The 18,322-nt window shown below is 38.2% G+C and overlaps 1 protein-coding gene across 3 annotated transcripts in view; it reads right to left on the reverse strand.

Moving 5' to 3' along the window:
- Nucleotides 1-3,634: 3,634 nt before the first annotated feature.
- The window catches only part of SCOC (short coiled-coil protein), a gene marked incomplete at both ends in the record, with an annotated part of 40,181 nt that continues 25,493 nt past the window's right edge, over nucleotides 3,635-18,322 (reverse strand). Inside the window, 3 exons of one of the 3 annotated variants that reach the window (XM_079705509.1) lie at nucleotides 3,635-3,777; nucleotides 5,214-5,294; nucleotides 5,665-5,736. In XM_079705509.1, coding sequence (XP_079561635.1) covers nucleotides 3,635-3,777; nucleotides 5,214-5,294; nucleotides 5,665-5,736 — 296 coding nt within the window. Of the gene's footprint in view, nucleotides 3,778-5,213; nucleotides 5,298-5,664; nucleotides 5,737-18,322 lie in introns of all 3 variants that reach the window. The other 2 variants (XM_079705508.1, XM_079705510.1) reach the window with 2 other exon arrangements.

Raw genomic sequence — 18,322 nt, forward strand, 5'->3', positions numbered from 1 at the left:
ACTGTTTACCACCTGTATTTCTAATATAGAAATGACATCATGAAGATATTGCCATAACGAAAACAGAATATATAGCACTGGTTAACCATTCATATGACGAGCAGGTGGGGCATGTATTTCGGGTAACATTTTGTCACCTGAGTTAACAGCTGTAGGACAGCAGTTGGATAAGCCAAAATGTGAAATGAATTGGCTGTTCCTTGATGCTTTTAGCAAGGTATCGCAAGAAGGAACTTACCAGGGTCCAAGCAGAGACGGAAGGGAATAGAGAAGGATCACACATATTAGGTACCTCACAAGATTAGAAAAACTAATTGCTTCTGTACCCTGAATAGCAGAAAAAGTTCAGAATGGTTTTATCTTTGAGGTGTGGGAGGTAAAAGGGGAAGGCCAGTTAAGACTTCTCTTCCAAGTGTTAAGGCAATCAAAGGGACCCAGCCCTGCCGTGATACCTGGGTGTTGCAGTCCCAGTGCAGTCTTATTTTCAGTTGGTTTCAAAGTAGCCTCCATTAAAGAGAGGCAGGGTCCTGTGAGGAAGGAAAGCAAAGCAAACTTTGGGAATTTGGTCTAGAAAAGAGCTTGTCATTCCTAGCCTACGGAACTGAAGCCTATCGACAACAAGGTTGTTTTTGAGGGAATTGTACAGCCCAAGAAACGTGAGCTTGGCCTACAAACGATGGGCGGCAGACTCACACCAGCGCGCAGCGGACTGCTTTCACAACTCCCATGAGGGGAACACTCCCAAGTACTTCAGAGTCCTGGGTGGGGGGCGGGGGAATGGACAAGGAATAACTTTCCAGTGGGGGGGAAGCCATGGAGAGCAATGGGTAAGGGTAGTCCCTTGCCAGAGATTACAGTCAGGGTCTAATCAAGGAACTTCATCCACTATCAGAGACAGGATCTTCACAGGGTCTCTCTCCCAGGAGTATTCCACAGCTGCTTTGATGTGTTTCCCTTTATTCCATTGTCCAAATTTCGAGTTTTTATTTAGGTATCCTATCCCCACTACACCATTATAAATGGGCAGAGCAAATAATCTGTCATCAGTTTAGAGGCGGTCAGACTATTAAGAGTCACATCTACAACTGACAGACCTTGACAGAGGTCCTGGACTTAGAGCCGAGTCAGTAACTGGATGAGGAGAGGTTGAGTACGTTGTGTGTATGGGAAGAAGGCTGGGCACAGATACTTAATAGCGAGAGAAGAGGGCTGTGGCTGAAGCTGCTGCCACCCTCCTCCTGTCGGCTTCCATAATAAAGTCGTAGCTGGAATATGGCTTCCAGCCAGCGACATTTCTCAGCCACTCTTGCATCTAAATCCCCACGCCCTTGGGAATGCGAGAAGACATGAGCCATTGCCAGGCAGGCCCAACCCATAAACCCTGCATGTGTACCCCATGCATTTTTCTGCAAATCAGAATGGTGATTATAACTAGTGTGACTTGGAAGCCACGGTTGAAAATGGCAGAGAAATCCCCAGCTCACAAAGTCTGTTTGTTAGTTTACAATGCTCACCTCAGAACCATTAGTTGGAAGAGAAACTTCTGCGTTTTTTTTACCACTGCATCTCGTTACAAGAGCTTAGCCTAACCTAAAAAATACAACCACCTTTCCCCTGGCAATCTTGGATCTTTTTCTTTGAATTCTTTGCCTTTATTTTTTAAATTAAGGTATAATATCCTATATTTGTTTTAATAATAGTATTCCCGGACTTCCCTGGTGGCGCAGTGGTTGAGAATCCACCTGCCAATGCAGGGGACATGGGTTCGAGCCCTGGTCCTGCAAGATCCCACATGCCGCGGAGAAACTAAGCCCATGCGCCACAGCTACAGAGCCTGCGCTCTAGAGCCCGCGAGCCACAACTACTGAAGCCTGCGCGCCTAGAGCCCGTGCTCTGCGACAAGAGAAGCCACCACAATAAGCCCGTGCACCGCAATGAAGAGTAGCCCCCGCTCGCTGCGACTACAGAAAGCCCACATGCAGCAACAAAGACCCAATGAAGCCAAAAATAATACAAATAAATTAGTTTAAAAAAAATAGTATTCCCTTAAACATCCAGTAACTGGTACTTACACAGGATATGCTACTTATCCTGTGGCTTTGAACAACCCCGATACACCACTGCACCACGGTATATATCCCAGTTACTTACACAATAATATCAAAACACATGCAATTTTTGAAACAGCTTTTTATTAAACAGCAAAGCATAATGGCAACACAGTTTTAAATGTTTAAAAATTAGGTCACAAAGGGATGCAAAATGTTTGCAGTATGACTATTATATATTCATACAGCTAAAGTCATCAAATCTTAACACCAATACAAACATTAAAATTAGTCCATGATTAGCCTAAATTTAATAACCATAAACTATATTAGTGGATCTCTTTTCCTATTTAATATTTTAACATTACTTCTGATAGATTTCTTTACTAAATGGAATGTACAAACTAAATTTTTAAAAAGTGTTAAATGACTAAAACTCTGCAAACCAGTAGTTGGGTTTACAGAAAATTCTGGGAGAAGTAGTGAGATAAAATACTGAGAAAGCATCAATTAGTATACATGTAATACTCTCTCCCATTTTATTCATGATTCTGATACTAATAACTTTTTAAGGGACTTTGCAAAGTTGATCATCTGGGTACTGCAAATAAACCTGAGACCAAATTTTATTCTCTTCTAGGTGTGGTTTACATAAGGTTAGCCAAACTTAATCCATTTTCTTATACATCCCCCCCCCCAAATCTAATCTGTGCCAGAGATAACACAAATCTGGAGTAAAAACATTTGGAGTTGGTTACAAGTACTTACCAAGTATTAAATACTTCTCCTACCCTATTTCTATATTTCCTCAAAATTTTCTATTTCAAACACACACACAACCAGAGCTCATCTTTTCAGGTATCAAGTGGATTATTTTGTGCAAAGGAAGTTTTTAACAACAAATCTTCCCAATACGATAATTCAGTTTCAAAGAAAAATCTTCATCTTTATAGCCCCCGTTTTCAATTGATTAAACAGAAACCAACTATCCTATCTTATTACTAAATATAACAAATAAGCCCTAAACTGAGAAAATATCTTATTTTGGTTAAGTTTCAACAGAGTTCGGGCTACTCTCTTAGATGATTAACTACTGAAATTACTCTTTACAAATGTGAAACCAATTTTTTCCTTAGGGGAAGGAAAATGGGAAGAAAGCAAATGGAGAAGAGGCACACGATGGTGGACAGGGTATATAAAGCTGTGCATTCAGTACGTGATTTTGGTCACTTTTTCACAACACGGTGGTTATTTTCTTCTATCTCTAACTATGCCTATAATAAAAGACAATGCTAAACCTATAAATCAAAGCAAATTTGATATAACATTCATTTTCAAGTTTCATAAATATATGCATTTCTAATTATAAAGTCTCTACAATACCTTTGCACATTTTCATAGACTAACATAATACACAAACTCATGGAAGTCTTCTGTTACGCTCTTAATTTTGCTTAGATCTGACATTATCTTCATAAATATTCAGTGAAGCCACAAACAAAAGTACTATAACTTTTGGAATCTATCCAAGTTTTAAAGAAAAAAAGATCAGCAGCAATTCCATAGACATAAGGGATATCAATCCCTTATTTTCTTTTGCTTTTTGTGTCAGTTGTTTGAAAAACACTAGAAGCTGACATGAGGTTTTCTATATATTGTCCAAGAACTTGGTTTTCTGATTTTAGCTTCAGATTTTCTTCCTTAACTGCATCTACTCTTGCAGAGAGATCTATATGGAAAATAAAAAAGCACATTGTCAATAAAATGATGGCAATGACTCCATATTATAAAATGCTTATTAAGATTCATTCTTAAAAGAAATACCACAATCCTTAAATTTTCTGTTTTTAAACTCAGACTACTTTAGAAGTTAAGGTAAAGAAAGTAAACTGAGTACAAATCAATAGCCAAAATTCTTAAAAAGAGATTTCATATTAGACTAAATGTTATTCTTTGTAAACAGCATTTTTGTTAAGTAGTTAACTCTTAAAATGGTTATTTAAAAAAACACTTTTTAAAATGTGAATTTTGGTTCATATCATCATAAAACCATAATGTCTTTACTAGTAATATTTGAGACAGTGTAGTAGGTGAACATAACTGAATTCACATACTGGATATAGGCAGTCAGTTTCCAAGCAATTGATCGTTTTGTATTTTTACATTAGCAAGAAATTCAAAAGAGCAGGTCTTGATGATTAAAAAAAGAAGATACCACACCTCAGTCATTCAGCAACCTGGGGTGCCTTCTAAGAGACAGGCACTGTTCTAGAGGCAACAGTAACAAAAAAGGTCCCTGCCCTTAACAAGCTGACATTCTAATGGGGCTTAGGGTGGGTGGGGGTCAGGAGAAAAAGCAAGAAGGGTAAGGGTCACAGGAAGCCAAGGGCAGTTGTCCTGTGATACAGTATAGTCAGGGATAGCTATTTTGATTAAGAAAATTTCGCTAGAGACCTAAAGGAAGTAAGGGAATGAGCCACATAGATATGCAAATGACTAAGGGAAAAGATTCAAGCACAGGGGAACAGCAACCGCTAAGACCCTGAGGAGAAGCTTGCTGAAAGAACAACAAGGAGGTTGAAGTGTCCCAGTCAGGGAATGTGACAGGACTGAAAGGTAAAAGGGAAGTGAGAGACTTACAGAGAGGAACCTGGCTTCCATTAACTGTGAGATGGGAAGCCACTGGAATGACATGATCTGCTCAACCTGATTTCAAAAAAAACCCACCACCACCTCTTAATTTCGTTGAAAACCAAAAGATGTTTCACTGGTGGAATTAATTTTATGCAAGACATTTAGAAAATGAAAAAACTCAGATCAGTTCCCTTATAATCCCCGAGGCTAATACACTGATTTTACTCTCATATAAGCTTTATTAAAGTGGACTTAGTAACACAATGCAGGGACTTAAATGGGGCTCATTATGTTAGACCTTAAAGAGGGAAGCATAAGAACACTATTTGACTTCCTTATTGAAACGTATCTGTTCTTTGAAATCACCAGCCAAAGCTACAGGCAGGAGAGGAAAAAAAACTACTGAAGCAGACTTTGAAATTTATAGTTTTAAAAACTGTGCACAGTAACGAACAAATTTAGCAATTTGCTTACAATTACAATTTCAATTACCTGGATGTTAGTCAAGAAAAATACAAAACGCAAGCTAACCTTCAAGGGTGTGTTGGAGTTCCAACACTTGATTAATAAGTCGTGTTTTCTCCTCCAGTTCCACCTGATTTTCAGCATCAACTGCTATAATGAAAAGGTTCAGATTTACTCTTAATATTAGCTACCATTTGTGTAGTATAGCACTTAAAAGATCTGCAAAATGGTTTATATTCATTCTTACTTGACTTATACAAGAGCCCTGTAAAATAAAAGGTTATATCCCACATGGCAGATGGGGACACCAAGGTGAAGGTAAAATGTTTTGCCATCTCATAGTTAAAGAATGGAAGTTGCCTTAAATCTTTTCTAGAACTAGATGGGATTATAAATAAGTACACTGGCCAAGATCAAAGCCTTCTAAGTATTGATTCTCTGCTCTTTCTATTGCTTAATAAAGCAATGTATGCACCACAAAACCAAGAACATACAAAAAGGAAAACGAAGAACATACCATCCATGTCAGCATTCATCATCTTCGGTAACAAACTTTTGGGCCTTGGATACAAAATTCTTGATGAATGGTCTGCAATAAGAAAAAGTTAGAAACATAGACACATAGAGTAATGAAATATAAGCTTGTTTTTCACAAGAAAATTAAGTGACCCAGTAGGACCCCTTTCACATGCTTTACTAAGAATAAATACCCAGTGGGGAAATAAGCAAAGAATATTTACAGTTTACAAAGAGAAATATTAAGTAAATAAGAGAAAATGTTGAGTTTCTTGGTAGTCAAAGAAATGCATAATAAAATACCACTGTATATTTCATAAAATATTTTTCTAAAAGAAGATGATCAATGCTAGCGAAGTTATGGAAAAACTAACACAAAATATTGGACACAAATTTTAAACGTAATATTTTTGGAAAGCAGTACAGTAATAAACAAGATTCACAAAAACATTTAAATATTTTTTACAAAGTAATTTTACTCTTGGAAATTTAGCCTAAGGAAAATTAAGAAGGAAAAAAATTACATCCATAAAAATCTTTACTTCAACCTTATTTATAACCCAGTAAATTGGAAACAATATAAACTGTCCATTCAGAGCCTGGTTGATTATAGTTGCCATTTCTAATGGAGTGGCTACTAAAAATAATTATGACTATAATAACATGAAAGAATGTTTATGCCATTGTATATTCACTTATGTAAATTATGTGAAAAATCTTTAGTATGGATAAAGAACACACAGCAAATTGAAAAAGCTCTTACATTAAGGATAATGGCAGCAAGGAAGACAAATCTCTCTAAAAATATTCTTCATTATTAAAACATTTTTTCATATATACCAATTAACACTTTTTAAACATAAAATTCAAAAGAAAAATACTAGTTATCCGAAACACTAATATGGGTTAAATGAAAAATATGTACTTGTCACCTCCTGGTTATAGTTAAAATAGATTAATTAGGATGTAAATGAGTAAATAAATATTAACATTTTCTTGTGTCCATAAAAGTCTCCAAAATATTAGAGCAATTTCCAAATCCTTGTGAAACATGTTCTGCTCTGTTGCTAACATTCATTTCACATGCAATGTGCTCAAAATTTATTAAATAATGTACCAGATTATTACTGAAAACAGATTTGTTAACCAATCTAATTTACTCAGTGAAGCAACTTAGATCTTAGTCAATGTTGTTACTCTTTCAACAAGTATTTATTGAGCACCTACTATACCCAAGGCATTGTTATGCCTCCATATGCTGAACAGTAGAACCCAAACCTATTGAACAAGGATGTCCACATACCAGAACTAGAATCACAATCAAAACAGTGATCAGTATATTGTATATTCCCTCATGACACTTCAGATGCTGGCATGAACATGGCAACAGAATGCTCAGTGTACACATGTATAAACTACCTCTCAAGTAAGATATCACTCAGTCTAAAAAAGAAAGATATTAAAGTAAGGTATCACTCAGTCTAAAAAAGAAAGATATTAAACCTCCTTTACACATAGCTTTATTAAAGAAGTAACACCAAAAATAATGCTTAATACATCTACCCCAAGTCTTCCCACTTATACAGCATTAGCGCTACTCTCCCTCACTGGTTTTAATTCTCAGGTTCTTTGTACTTCAGAAAGTTTTAGATAGATAGATATAGTTGCACGCACACACACACACACACACACACAGATGACTCCTGAACAAGGGTTTGAACTATGCGGGTCTACTTACACTCAAATTTTTTTCAATAAATACTACTACAGAACTACACGACCTACAGTTGGTTCAATCTGCAGATGCGGAATTGCGTATATGGCAGGCCGACTGTAAAGTTACATGTGGATTTTCAATCGTGCAGAGGGTCGGTACCCCTAACCCTCGTTGTTCAAGGGTCAACTGTATAAATTGTGTGTATATGTGTATATATATCTATACACACACACACATAAATCCAAATAGACTGATTATGAAATTTTTTTTCAAAAATTCTTTAAGTCATTAAATACTTTGTATAATAGTATTCAAAGACCACACTTCAAAAATTATTCTTCTCCATTCAATCAATGTGTCTTTATAATTGAAGAGGAAAAGTGCTAGCAGTGAAAACTTTATTTGGCCCTTCCCCGAGACAAGAGCACTTTCATACCACTTCAACTATTGATACTTGTCTGGGAGGGATGACAGAGGTAACAGCCAAAAGCAAAAGTAAGTGATCTTGGGAATACTCAGCAACAGCAGACTTCAACTTGGCTATCTTCCCTGCTACATGAGAGAAGTATTCCCCATTTTTTAAAAGTTTGCTTTATGCCACTTCGCTTGTATAAAAGACCTATATTAGTACCTGTTTTGCTAAACAAAAGAAATCTGATGAGGATTTCCACTTTCGTGAAAAAAGGCAAAAAACAAAAATAGCATTCAGCGTTTGTTTTGCAGCAAGGTGTTACAGAGGCAGCACTCACTCTGAGCAGTGACACCAAGCTCCTTCCCTGAGAACTACACTCAGCAGCTCAGCCTCAAGCCGCCACAGCTTTGACCTGTGTCTGTGAGTGTTTTATTTATTTTGTGCATCTGTTAGCAAGATGTGTCCTAAGATAATTGCTTCATCACTTTACGCCATTTCAGCTTACAAAAGGTAGGAATGCTCTACTTTCAGATAGTAGGGGGAAACCTGTATATTAAATGCTCCAGATTTCTAATATCCAGTCTTTTTAAGAATACACCTGAAACAGAATTCTCCTGACAGCTGAGAAGAGTGATATGATACACAAGTCAAAGCAACAGATAATCACAAAATCAATGCACTCAACTTTGAAATCAGATCTGGTATAGGGATGGGTTATACTTCTTTTGCCTGTATTTTAGTCTAATACTAAAATTAAGCCCAGAAGTCCTCCATAAATGCAAAGTGTTCCAGGCTGACCAATGTAGTAGGTAAGGAAAAAGAAGCCAGTTTCTGAAATTTTGGCCACACATAACCCAAACAATACAAAATTACTCTTAGAAAAACACGTCCAGATTGGGGTGGAAGCAAGAGCACAAAAGCAGGGCGCAAGGACAGTGCTATAGGATATACCACATAACCCAAGACAGCACTACTCACATCATAGCCCATGTAAGATTGCCCTGAGGGCTGAACAGTGCAAAACCTGCCCAACTGTATGTGGCAGCCGTGTGCAACACCAGAGTATCACCGGCTGCCTCTGCATGACAACAACAAAAAAACACAAGTAGCAATTTTTTCTTATTGTGATGTGATCAAATAGACCAGTCTCAAAACGCTACTCCTGTATATATTCTAAGTCTGTCAGGACATCCAGAGTCATAAACAGATTTATTTTATATATGGGATCAAAAGGTTTGTTGAGCTCTTTAAGTCAAAGTATTTTAGCCATGGATTTTACTTCCTTCAAAATAGGGTCAATCCTGAAACTTTGCAATGCCTACATTAGCCCAGTACTACATCATAATATGCACTCGACACAAGATTGAATTTTTCAACTATAAAATTCTTCTTCTCAATCTATAGTTGCTATCATATCAATCCAATGCTGTGTCAGATGTGCTCTTAGGAGTTCATTTTCAACTTCTTCTGCTCCTACACATAAATCCAAACCTGACATTAAAAGAGAGAGAACCCAGGGGCTTCCCTGGTGGTGCAGTGGTTGAGAGTCCGCCTGCCGATGCAGGGGACACGGGTTCGTTCCCCGATCTGGGAGGATCCCACATGCCGCGGAGCGGCTGGGTCCGTGAGCCATGGCCGCTGAGCCTGCGCGTCCGGAGCCTGTGCTCCGCAACGGGAAAGGCCACGACAGTGAGAGGCCCGCGTACTGCAAAAAAAATAAATAAACAAAAAAATAAAAGAGAGAGAACCCAGACCAAAGTATCTCAAGTGTGGGAACACCGAAATAAATGTGGGGTGCTAAAGCTGATCTGTTTATCCAAAATCTGCCTTAGCTCTCCGCAATGGATATGACTGTCTGGGATTCCTCAACTCTGACCTAAGCCGAGGTCAGATCTCATAAAACTTTTCTCAAAAATCACAGTAAATTTTAGTGCCTATCTTCATCTAGCCTTGGTCAGTGGAAGAGAATCTAGAGTTATTTTGATAATTTAAGTCCAAGGAGCAAAAGTATGGAAAGAACAAGGATCCAGAAATGTGGCAAGCATTAGTATAGACCCATTTTCCATGCCCTCACAGTCAACTGTGACCAAAGGCTATCATCTTACCAAGTACACCTCTACCTTCTTTTCTAGTATGCCCAACAGTACCATGACATGCTCTTCATAAGAGGCAGTTTAGCACAGTGATTAAGAACATGGATTTAAGTTACCTGGATTCAAATGCTAGCTCTCCTATTTATAAGCTCTGGAACCTTAGGTAAGATTAACATCTCAGCCTCAGTTTCCTCATCTGCAAAATGAGGTTAATAACAGTATGTACCTCATAGTTTTGTTGTGAGAACATTATGAGTTGATATATATATATATCATATATGATATATATATATATATATAATATAACAATACACAGTAGTTATTCAATAATGTTAGCTATTATCTTTTCTACCTTTTAGCTCTACTTCAGGCCACAAGAAGCATTTTTAAAAATTACTTGGTCCACTTGCCTCGTTTTTACAACTAAGCCAAGGCCAAGATGATAATGGCCTACCTCAGATCACAGTAATACTTACACAGACAGAGCCAAGACTACATACAGTCAATGTCCCAGTCTAGTTTTTTCCACCACCCCACCACACTATGCTCACAACGGAGACCTGAGATTTTGAGACTTTTCCGATATCCACCCAACCTAAACCTCTCAACTTTTCTGCATCTAAAACTGATTTTCATCATCCGTCATCTACTTACTAATGGAACTAGCAAAACTACTAAACGTCACTGTACATTAATATACTAAATTCTTTACATATATTAGCTCATCAAATCAACAGGACGTAGCACTTTACAAACGTGGACCCTGTATCTCAGAAAGGCTACATATCTTGCCTTAGAGTTCACAGCCGAAGTCTGTACCAAGAATCTAAACTCAGATCTAACTATAAAGTCCCTGCTTTTTCCATTATGCAAGGGAAGACACTTTAATATGACCCTAACCTAAACTTGCAAAACGTTTTGCAACCCTTGATGTCAAATTTCTTTGCTATTTCTACTATCTAAAAAACTGAAGGTAAATTTCATTCACTGCAAGCTGCAACGACTTTCAACATGGCTTGTTCAAGTCCCTTCAAATTCTGACTTGTTCTGGTTAAGTCCAATTTTAAATTCCACAAAATTAAGTGACCAAATATTTGATCAGAAACGAGATATCCAGAGTGGCTAGCTATACTGAGTTTAATCAGTGAATGAGTACAGGCACGGAATATACAGGCAGAGCTTTGGATTCTCAGGTACAGCGTTGGGAACAGAGCACACCATCTGTCCTTAATATTATTACGTCATAGTACTGGAATCGATACAAACGAAAATCCTGTCTTTCAGGAACGTCTCCTGTTTCTCCTTTCCAACAATCCTAAATCCCCAAACTTGTCCAGCAGGACGCTTGCAAGATGCCCATTGAGAAACTAACCCGGGAGCTACTTTCAGAGCCTGAAAAGATGTCGCCAGCCCTGGTTTCACCGCTCACTCGGCTCCCTCCCCGCCCCCGCGTCCTCTCCCCCGCCCCCGTCTCCGAGTTCTCGGCCGAGAAGCCGCGGGCTAGTCCAGGCGTGCCAGGTCCCAACACACCCGAACGCCCCTCCCGCAGTCCCACTTCAGGGCGGACAGAGGCCTTAGACTCAGGATCCGCGGGGAGAAGGCGGCAGGAGGTCCGCGCCACGGACCGCGGGCGGCCCTCCACAAAGGAACCTCTCCGCACAACAACGAGAGGATGAGAAAAGGGGCTGCGCAGGGGTTCTGCAGGGAGCCAGGCCTCGGCCGCGCACCTAACGCCCAGGCCGTACGACGCTCTTCCCGGGTCCCCGTGCGCCGGACCGCGTACATCCCGCCCCTCCCTCCAGGCTCTCGTCAGTACCGAGGCCGCAACTCCAGTCGCTCGAGGCCAGGCCCTCCGCGACCCACGACGGCCCTCACCTGCCTTTTGAGGCGCCGGCAGAGGGGAGGGATCGGGAGGACACCTCAGGCCTGGACACTCGGACCAACTGGCACCGGCAACCCCGCCCTCCCCGCCCACAGAGCGTGCGCCGAGGCTAGAGTCCCACCCCGTCCCGGCCCGTCGCCAGCCAATCCCCTCTCAAGAAGGCACGCCTGCGCATTAGCTACACGACGCCCCAATCGTCCTACCTCTAACCCTCGGGATCCACCTTTTGCCATAATAAAAGGGCACTGGCATCCAATCAGGGTTGAGGTCGTTGTGGGCGGGTCCGGGAAGAGCAACAGCCAATGACAGTACAGAAGCTAAGCTGAGCGGGCGAAAGCCAGTCCGAGTGAGGCAGCTCCTCAGTCTCAGCCGGTCCGTGAAAATGGGGTCAAGAAATCCAGTGTGGAAAATTCTGACAGCTGTGAGGAAGGAGGTTGGTAAAACCTGGAGGTTGGTAAAACCTAACACTGGGCGACAGAGAAATCATTCAAATTCAAGAAAAGGACGTGTTTGGACATAACAGAGAAAGTACCCTGGTTCTTCAGTTCTAAAAGCAGACTTTTCCATATTTTTAGTTTCCCAAATCAGAAATCTCTTAAGTGTACGTCTAACGGACTGTTCCTCTCCGCATCTTCCCCAAACTATCATAAAATCCATAGTGCGCCAGACCATTTAATAATATTTTAGAATTGAGAAAATACCTTAATACTACTTTGGTGTATAGCACTTTTGCTCACTTTATCCCATTTGAGCCTCACAGCAACCCACAGAAAGAAGCTTAAGAGTAAATAAATTTCCTGCTCAAGGTCATAGACGCAGTGTGAAATGCTGTGTGCCAGGCTTTGGGATGTAATGTAATCAGGCTGGGTACCATTCACAGGTACCTAGCACTTGACACAAAGCAGCAATGCTGGCTTTGAATATTTGTTATTGTTTTGGCTTTGGCACATTCTCCTGAGTTGTAGAGGTGAGTCATATGTCTACCTGTTTCTTGACTTTTTACTTCTAGCACAGTTTGCTGACATAGAGCCTTACTTTTTTTAAGGAATATATAAAAAAATTTTCCGTTCAGTGTTTGAGAATTATACATTTGACTAGAACTAAGATACACACTATGAGGAAAATTTACTAGAATGCAATGCAGGAGCTAAATACATGAGAAATAAGAAAGATTGAACATAAATCTAACAGGAGTGTCAAAAAGAGAGACTAGAGAGAATGGGTGTGCTAAGTATTTAAAGAGTAATAACTAGGAATTTTTCAGGGTTGTGGAATATTTGAATTAGATTCAAGAAGCACTTATTCTTTTTTTTTTTTTTTTTTTTTTTGTGGTACGCGGGCCTCTCACTGTCGTGGCCTCTCCCGCCGTGGCGCACAGGCTCCGGACGCGCAGGCCCAGCGGCCATGGCTCACGGGCCCAGCCGCTCTGCGGCATGTGGGATCTTCCCGGACCGGGGCACGAAGCCGTGTCCCCTGCATCGACAGGGGGACTCTCAACCACTGCGCCACCAGGGAAGCCCAAGAAGCACTTATTCTTGAGCAGGATTAAAATAAGGAATTCTATACCTGGACACATCGTGGTGAAACTGCAGAACACCGAAGACTAAGAGAACTATTAAATGCAGATTTTTTTTTTCTAGAAGAACAGGTTTTTGGGGGGTTGTTTTTTGCTTTTAGTTTTAAATAGGGTAAAATATACATAAAAGAGTTACCATTTAAATAACGATTTTAAAGTGTGCAGTTCAGTAGTGTTAGGTATATTCTCATTGTTGTGCAGCCAATCCCCAGAACTCTTTTCATCTTGCAGAACTGAAATTTTATACCCATTAAACAACTCCCCATTCACCTCTACTGCCAGCCCCTGGCAACCACAACTCTTTCTGCTCTATCAGTTTGACTATTTGAGGCACCTCATGTAAGTGGAATCATACAGTATTTGTCTTTTGTGACTAACTTAGCATAACATCCTCAAGGTTCATCCATGTTGTAGCATGTGTTAGAATTTCTTCTTCTTTAAGGCTGAATATTATTCCATTTTAAGTATATACCACATTTGGTTTATCTGTTCATCCTTCAGTGGACACTTGAGTTGCATTTAGCTATTATGAATGCAGCTATGAACGTGGTATGTGCAAATATCTCTGTGAGACTGCTTTCAGTTCTTTTGGGTATATGCCCAGAATTGGAATTGCTAGATCATATGGTAATTCTATTTTAAAAGCAACTTTTAAAAATGTAATATTAACACAAGAATAGACAAAAAGAAAGTTAGAAAAGCAAGTACCTGTACCTGGAAGTTGGTATAAAATAAAGGTGTCTGGTAAGGAAGAAATGTTGGTAAGGTTGTGGGAAAAACTATTACTCATTATTCTTGGTAGTAAAATTGGCACAGTAACTTTGTTGATTGGCTATATAAAAACAAAGTATGGTGGTTTTAGTGAAATTGGCTATTCATATAAAAATATGAAATTAGATCCTGATCTCACACCAAAAATAAAATTAAATTCCAAATGAAGTGAATGTGAAATGTGAAAAAACTCCAAACTTTTAGGAAAACACAGATGTCTTTATGACACCACCGTAGAGAAGGATTTGTTAAACCAGACAAAACAGTGTCATTCATTAGGAAAAGATTTTAAATTTTGATTGTTTTATACACAGATGAGAAGACATTTTAAATCAAGTTAAAAGCAAGCCACAGACAAATAATATAGTAAATCTCTGAAAATGTTAAGAATTCTGACACAGATAAAAAAAATATTCAAATAACATAAACAGGCAACTCACAAAAGAGGAAAACTGAGTGGTCAGAAAGATTTTTTTTAATGTTTACCTTTACTAGTAATCAGGGGGATTGATATTAAAACAAGATAAAGGGGTCAGTTCATTAAGAAGATGCAAAATCGTAACAGTGCTACAAAGTGGCACTGAAGCAAAAACTGATAGAACTGAAATAAGAAACTAGCCTACAACAATAGTCGGAAAGTTCATCACTCCCCTCTCTGTAATTTGTAAAACAAGTATACAGAAAACCTGTGAGGATAAAGAACCCAGGACCCAGGCTTGCCTTCACATTCGAATCACCTAAGAATCTCCTAATAACTCCAAAGAACAGGCTACATCCCAGACTTATTAAATTATGGTCTCTAGGGTGGGATACTGACATGAATATTTTTGGAGTTTACAAAGGTGATTTCAACAGAGTGCAGGCAAATTTGGGAACTGTTGATATAGAAGACCAGAATAAAAACTTCTATCAACATATTTGACATTTATAGAACATTCCACCCAATAACTAGAGAACTTGTCTTCTTTTCAAATGCACATGGAATATTCACCAAAATGGACCATATTCTATCATAAAACAACCTCAACAAATTTTAAATGATTGTAGTCATAACAAAATATTTTCTCTGCCCACAAAGGAATTAAACTAGAAATCAATAACGAAAAGATATTTGTAGAAAACCAAGTAGTTGGAAATTAAACTACATGCTTCTAAAGACACTATGGGTCACAAGAGAAGTCACAAGAGAAATTAGAAAGTATTTTCAATAAATGTAAACATGTCAAAATTTGTGGGATGCAATGAAACAGTGCTTAGAGAAATTTCTTTACCATTAAATGCTTATATGAGAAAACCACCTATGAAATAGTCTTGCAAAGAAAGTTTTTTTTAAATGCAGCCTGACCCAATCAAGTCCATAAACTAGAAATTTAACAGGAAATACAGAGGACAGAGAAATATGTTAAGTCTACCATCTGGATAAACTTAGCAAAATCTGACAATGGAACAAAACAACAGGACAAGAACAAATAACAAGAAACAAAGCCCTTTTCCTTAACAAATAAATCACACTGGAAGAAAAAAGAATGGAAAGAAGACTTGTAGATAAAAAGACCCTTAAAATACATTTTAAAAAACAGACCCCAAAAACCTATGGTTTATTTTGAATGCACCCTTGGATGATAAAACTGTTTTTAAAATGCAAGAAAATGATTACTATAAGTAGGATATGGTAATTCTAGAGCATTCAACTTTTTAAAATTTCAGAATCAAACATATATCTTGCTAGAGAATTTAAACTTAAAGGAAGTCTTTAGACAAGCTATCTGAAGAAGATAACACACAAAAAGGTAGCCATAATATTAGAAGAAGCATATCATTCACAAAATGTTGCAAATTGGATAAAACAGTGTTGCTGATAGTTATGTCCTTCAATGAATAGAAAAAAATTCTTGAAATGGCAAAAAGGTGACAAAAAAGAACAGTACACCCAAGTGATTATAAAAAGGGAGTAGAAACCTTGGCAAACTAGTCATGAAGTGAACATTCATTAAATTATTTACTTACATGGTGTTTCATATTTGTGTTACATTTTTTCAATAAAAAATCGTTTAAAAGTAGCCACAAAATTCCCTTTCAAATAAGGAAAACATTCAAGTACAAATAGGAACCACTGAAATTGTATAGAAATATTTGATTATAAGATGGACATTCATGTGATCTGGAAGGTGCATATATTATAAATCATCTAAATAAAAGCACAAATTAAAATATTCTTCATAGGGAATGGGGAACTCCAAATGGAAAACTATTGTTACAAGACAAAGTATTATGTGAGGAAGAAATAATAAATAATAAAATAGAGAACCTCCAAGGTTGTTTTGATGTTCTAGTCTGACATACTCTCATCAAGCACATAAAAACTTTGAACTTGTTTTCAGTAATTAGAGGGATCTAAACATACTGTGGATATTTTAAAGTGAAATATGCTAAATGGAGGCATTTTGATAACTTTCAAGTGTAACCAGGTGTTTTCCCTCCTACTTTACACTCATTAATTTGCAAAATGTGTTTCATCTCTTTCCTAAAAAAGAACTCACATTTTCCTTATTTTTTTTCCCTTGAAAGGTTATTGAATTCATTGGAGAATGAGTGTTGTCCTGAATTTGGTGAGTAAAGAATATTTTCTGCTTGTGGAAACTTGATTTCAAGACTAGACTTAATAGTATGCTCTACTGCTATTTGGAAATTAAGTTGTTTTTGTATACTTTTCTGAAGATGATAATTTCCTGATAATAACCAATAGTTGGCTAATTTGAACAGAATCATTTTCATTCATCTGTTCAATAGAGAAAATGTAAGAAATTACCAGTGTATTTTTAGTGCTTCTCAGATGAAAATTCAGAAGGATTTCAGGGTCTCCATGGAATCAAGCTTTGAACTTCTTGACAAAAATGAAAATAGTAAGGAATGATTCTGTGCAGTCTTGATGCTTATTTTTCTCTAGACAAAGTATTGTCTAATCAGTGTTTCCCAAAGATTGATGCTTATAGCTCTGGTTGAACATAACGAATAGTTACATATTTTATCGTAATAGAAAAATATGTAACCCTCAGTTTGCAGGTGTTGTTGTTTAGAACAAAGCTAAGTTCAAAAGTGATGTTAATTAAATGGTTAATTTAATATGGCAAAAATTGCAACGTTGGTATGCAGATGTCTGGTGTGGAAAAACCTGGTCTATCAACAGTGCAGTAAACATTGGTTTGAAGAAGAGGAAACCTGGGTTCCAGTTCTGACTTAACGTATGTGTGTTCATTCAATGCTTCATATATTCACTAGTTTAAAAGTTTACTTTAGTGTTCCTTAGAGCTAGATGCTGTAGCATATTCAGATATTTGAAATTGACAGTAAGGTTATGGGGGATGAATCACTTTACCATAGACCCCTGTTTCCTCAAATGAGGGATTGGGATAAAGTTAATTCTGCTTCTCTAATATTGTATAAAATAACTGAGGAATTTATCAAGTAACACTACCAGTGAGTTATAGCAGTTGGTTCCCCGTATTTTAGAGTCAACCTTTGATGCTTTGGTTGTGTCTGACAGTCCAGCCGTTAGCACCGTACCTGCCATAAGATCTGAGAGCTTTCCTGAGTTAGTTATCTTTGAGCCACTCCATTTTAGCTTTTGTGATTTGGGGTTTCTGTGATTCTCTACACATGAATCTACCACTATCAATCATTTCAGCTGAGTACCTGTTCCACTAAACTTTTATAAAATAATCTGCTTTAAAATCAAGACTAATCATTGGGCTCTTGGAGCATAAAGGGGATTCTGTTTTAATAAGACAAAGTGATTCTTTGAAGGGCCTAGGAGTCAGGGTTGCAAGAAAATAACATTTCATAAAAAGAATGCACATGAGTTGCTAGCAAGTCTCTAAAATCCTGGGCTGCGGATGGATTTTCTTACTTTTGATATACAAACATAATCCTCATAGTTTTCTGTTTCCCTGGTAACTGTTTACACTAAATAATCAAGTTGGGAGAGTTCCTCTGTCAGGCTGTGTCAGGATCTGGGATTTACACAGCTCGCAAGCTTACAAGTTAGCCTACTATGAGTTCGTGAATGCTGGGAGAAGACATGAGATGCCTGCGTCAGAGTCCAAGGACTCTGTTACTCACAGCGGCGTGAACTTCATGCTGATTTGCTTCTGTTTCCCATTTCTCCCAAGCCCCCCATAGATGCCTGCACACACAGATGGTTATTGTAC

This window comes from Hyperoodon ampullatus (assembly GCF_949752795.1).
Source record: "Hyperoodon ampullatus genome assembly, chromosome: 1".
In the NCBI taxonomy this organism is placed as follows: Eukaryota; Metazoa; Chordata; class Mammalia; order Artiodactyla; family Ziphiidae; genus Hyperoodon; species Hyperoodon ampullatus.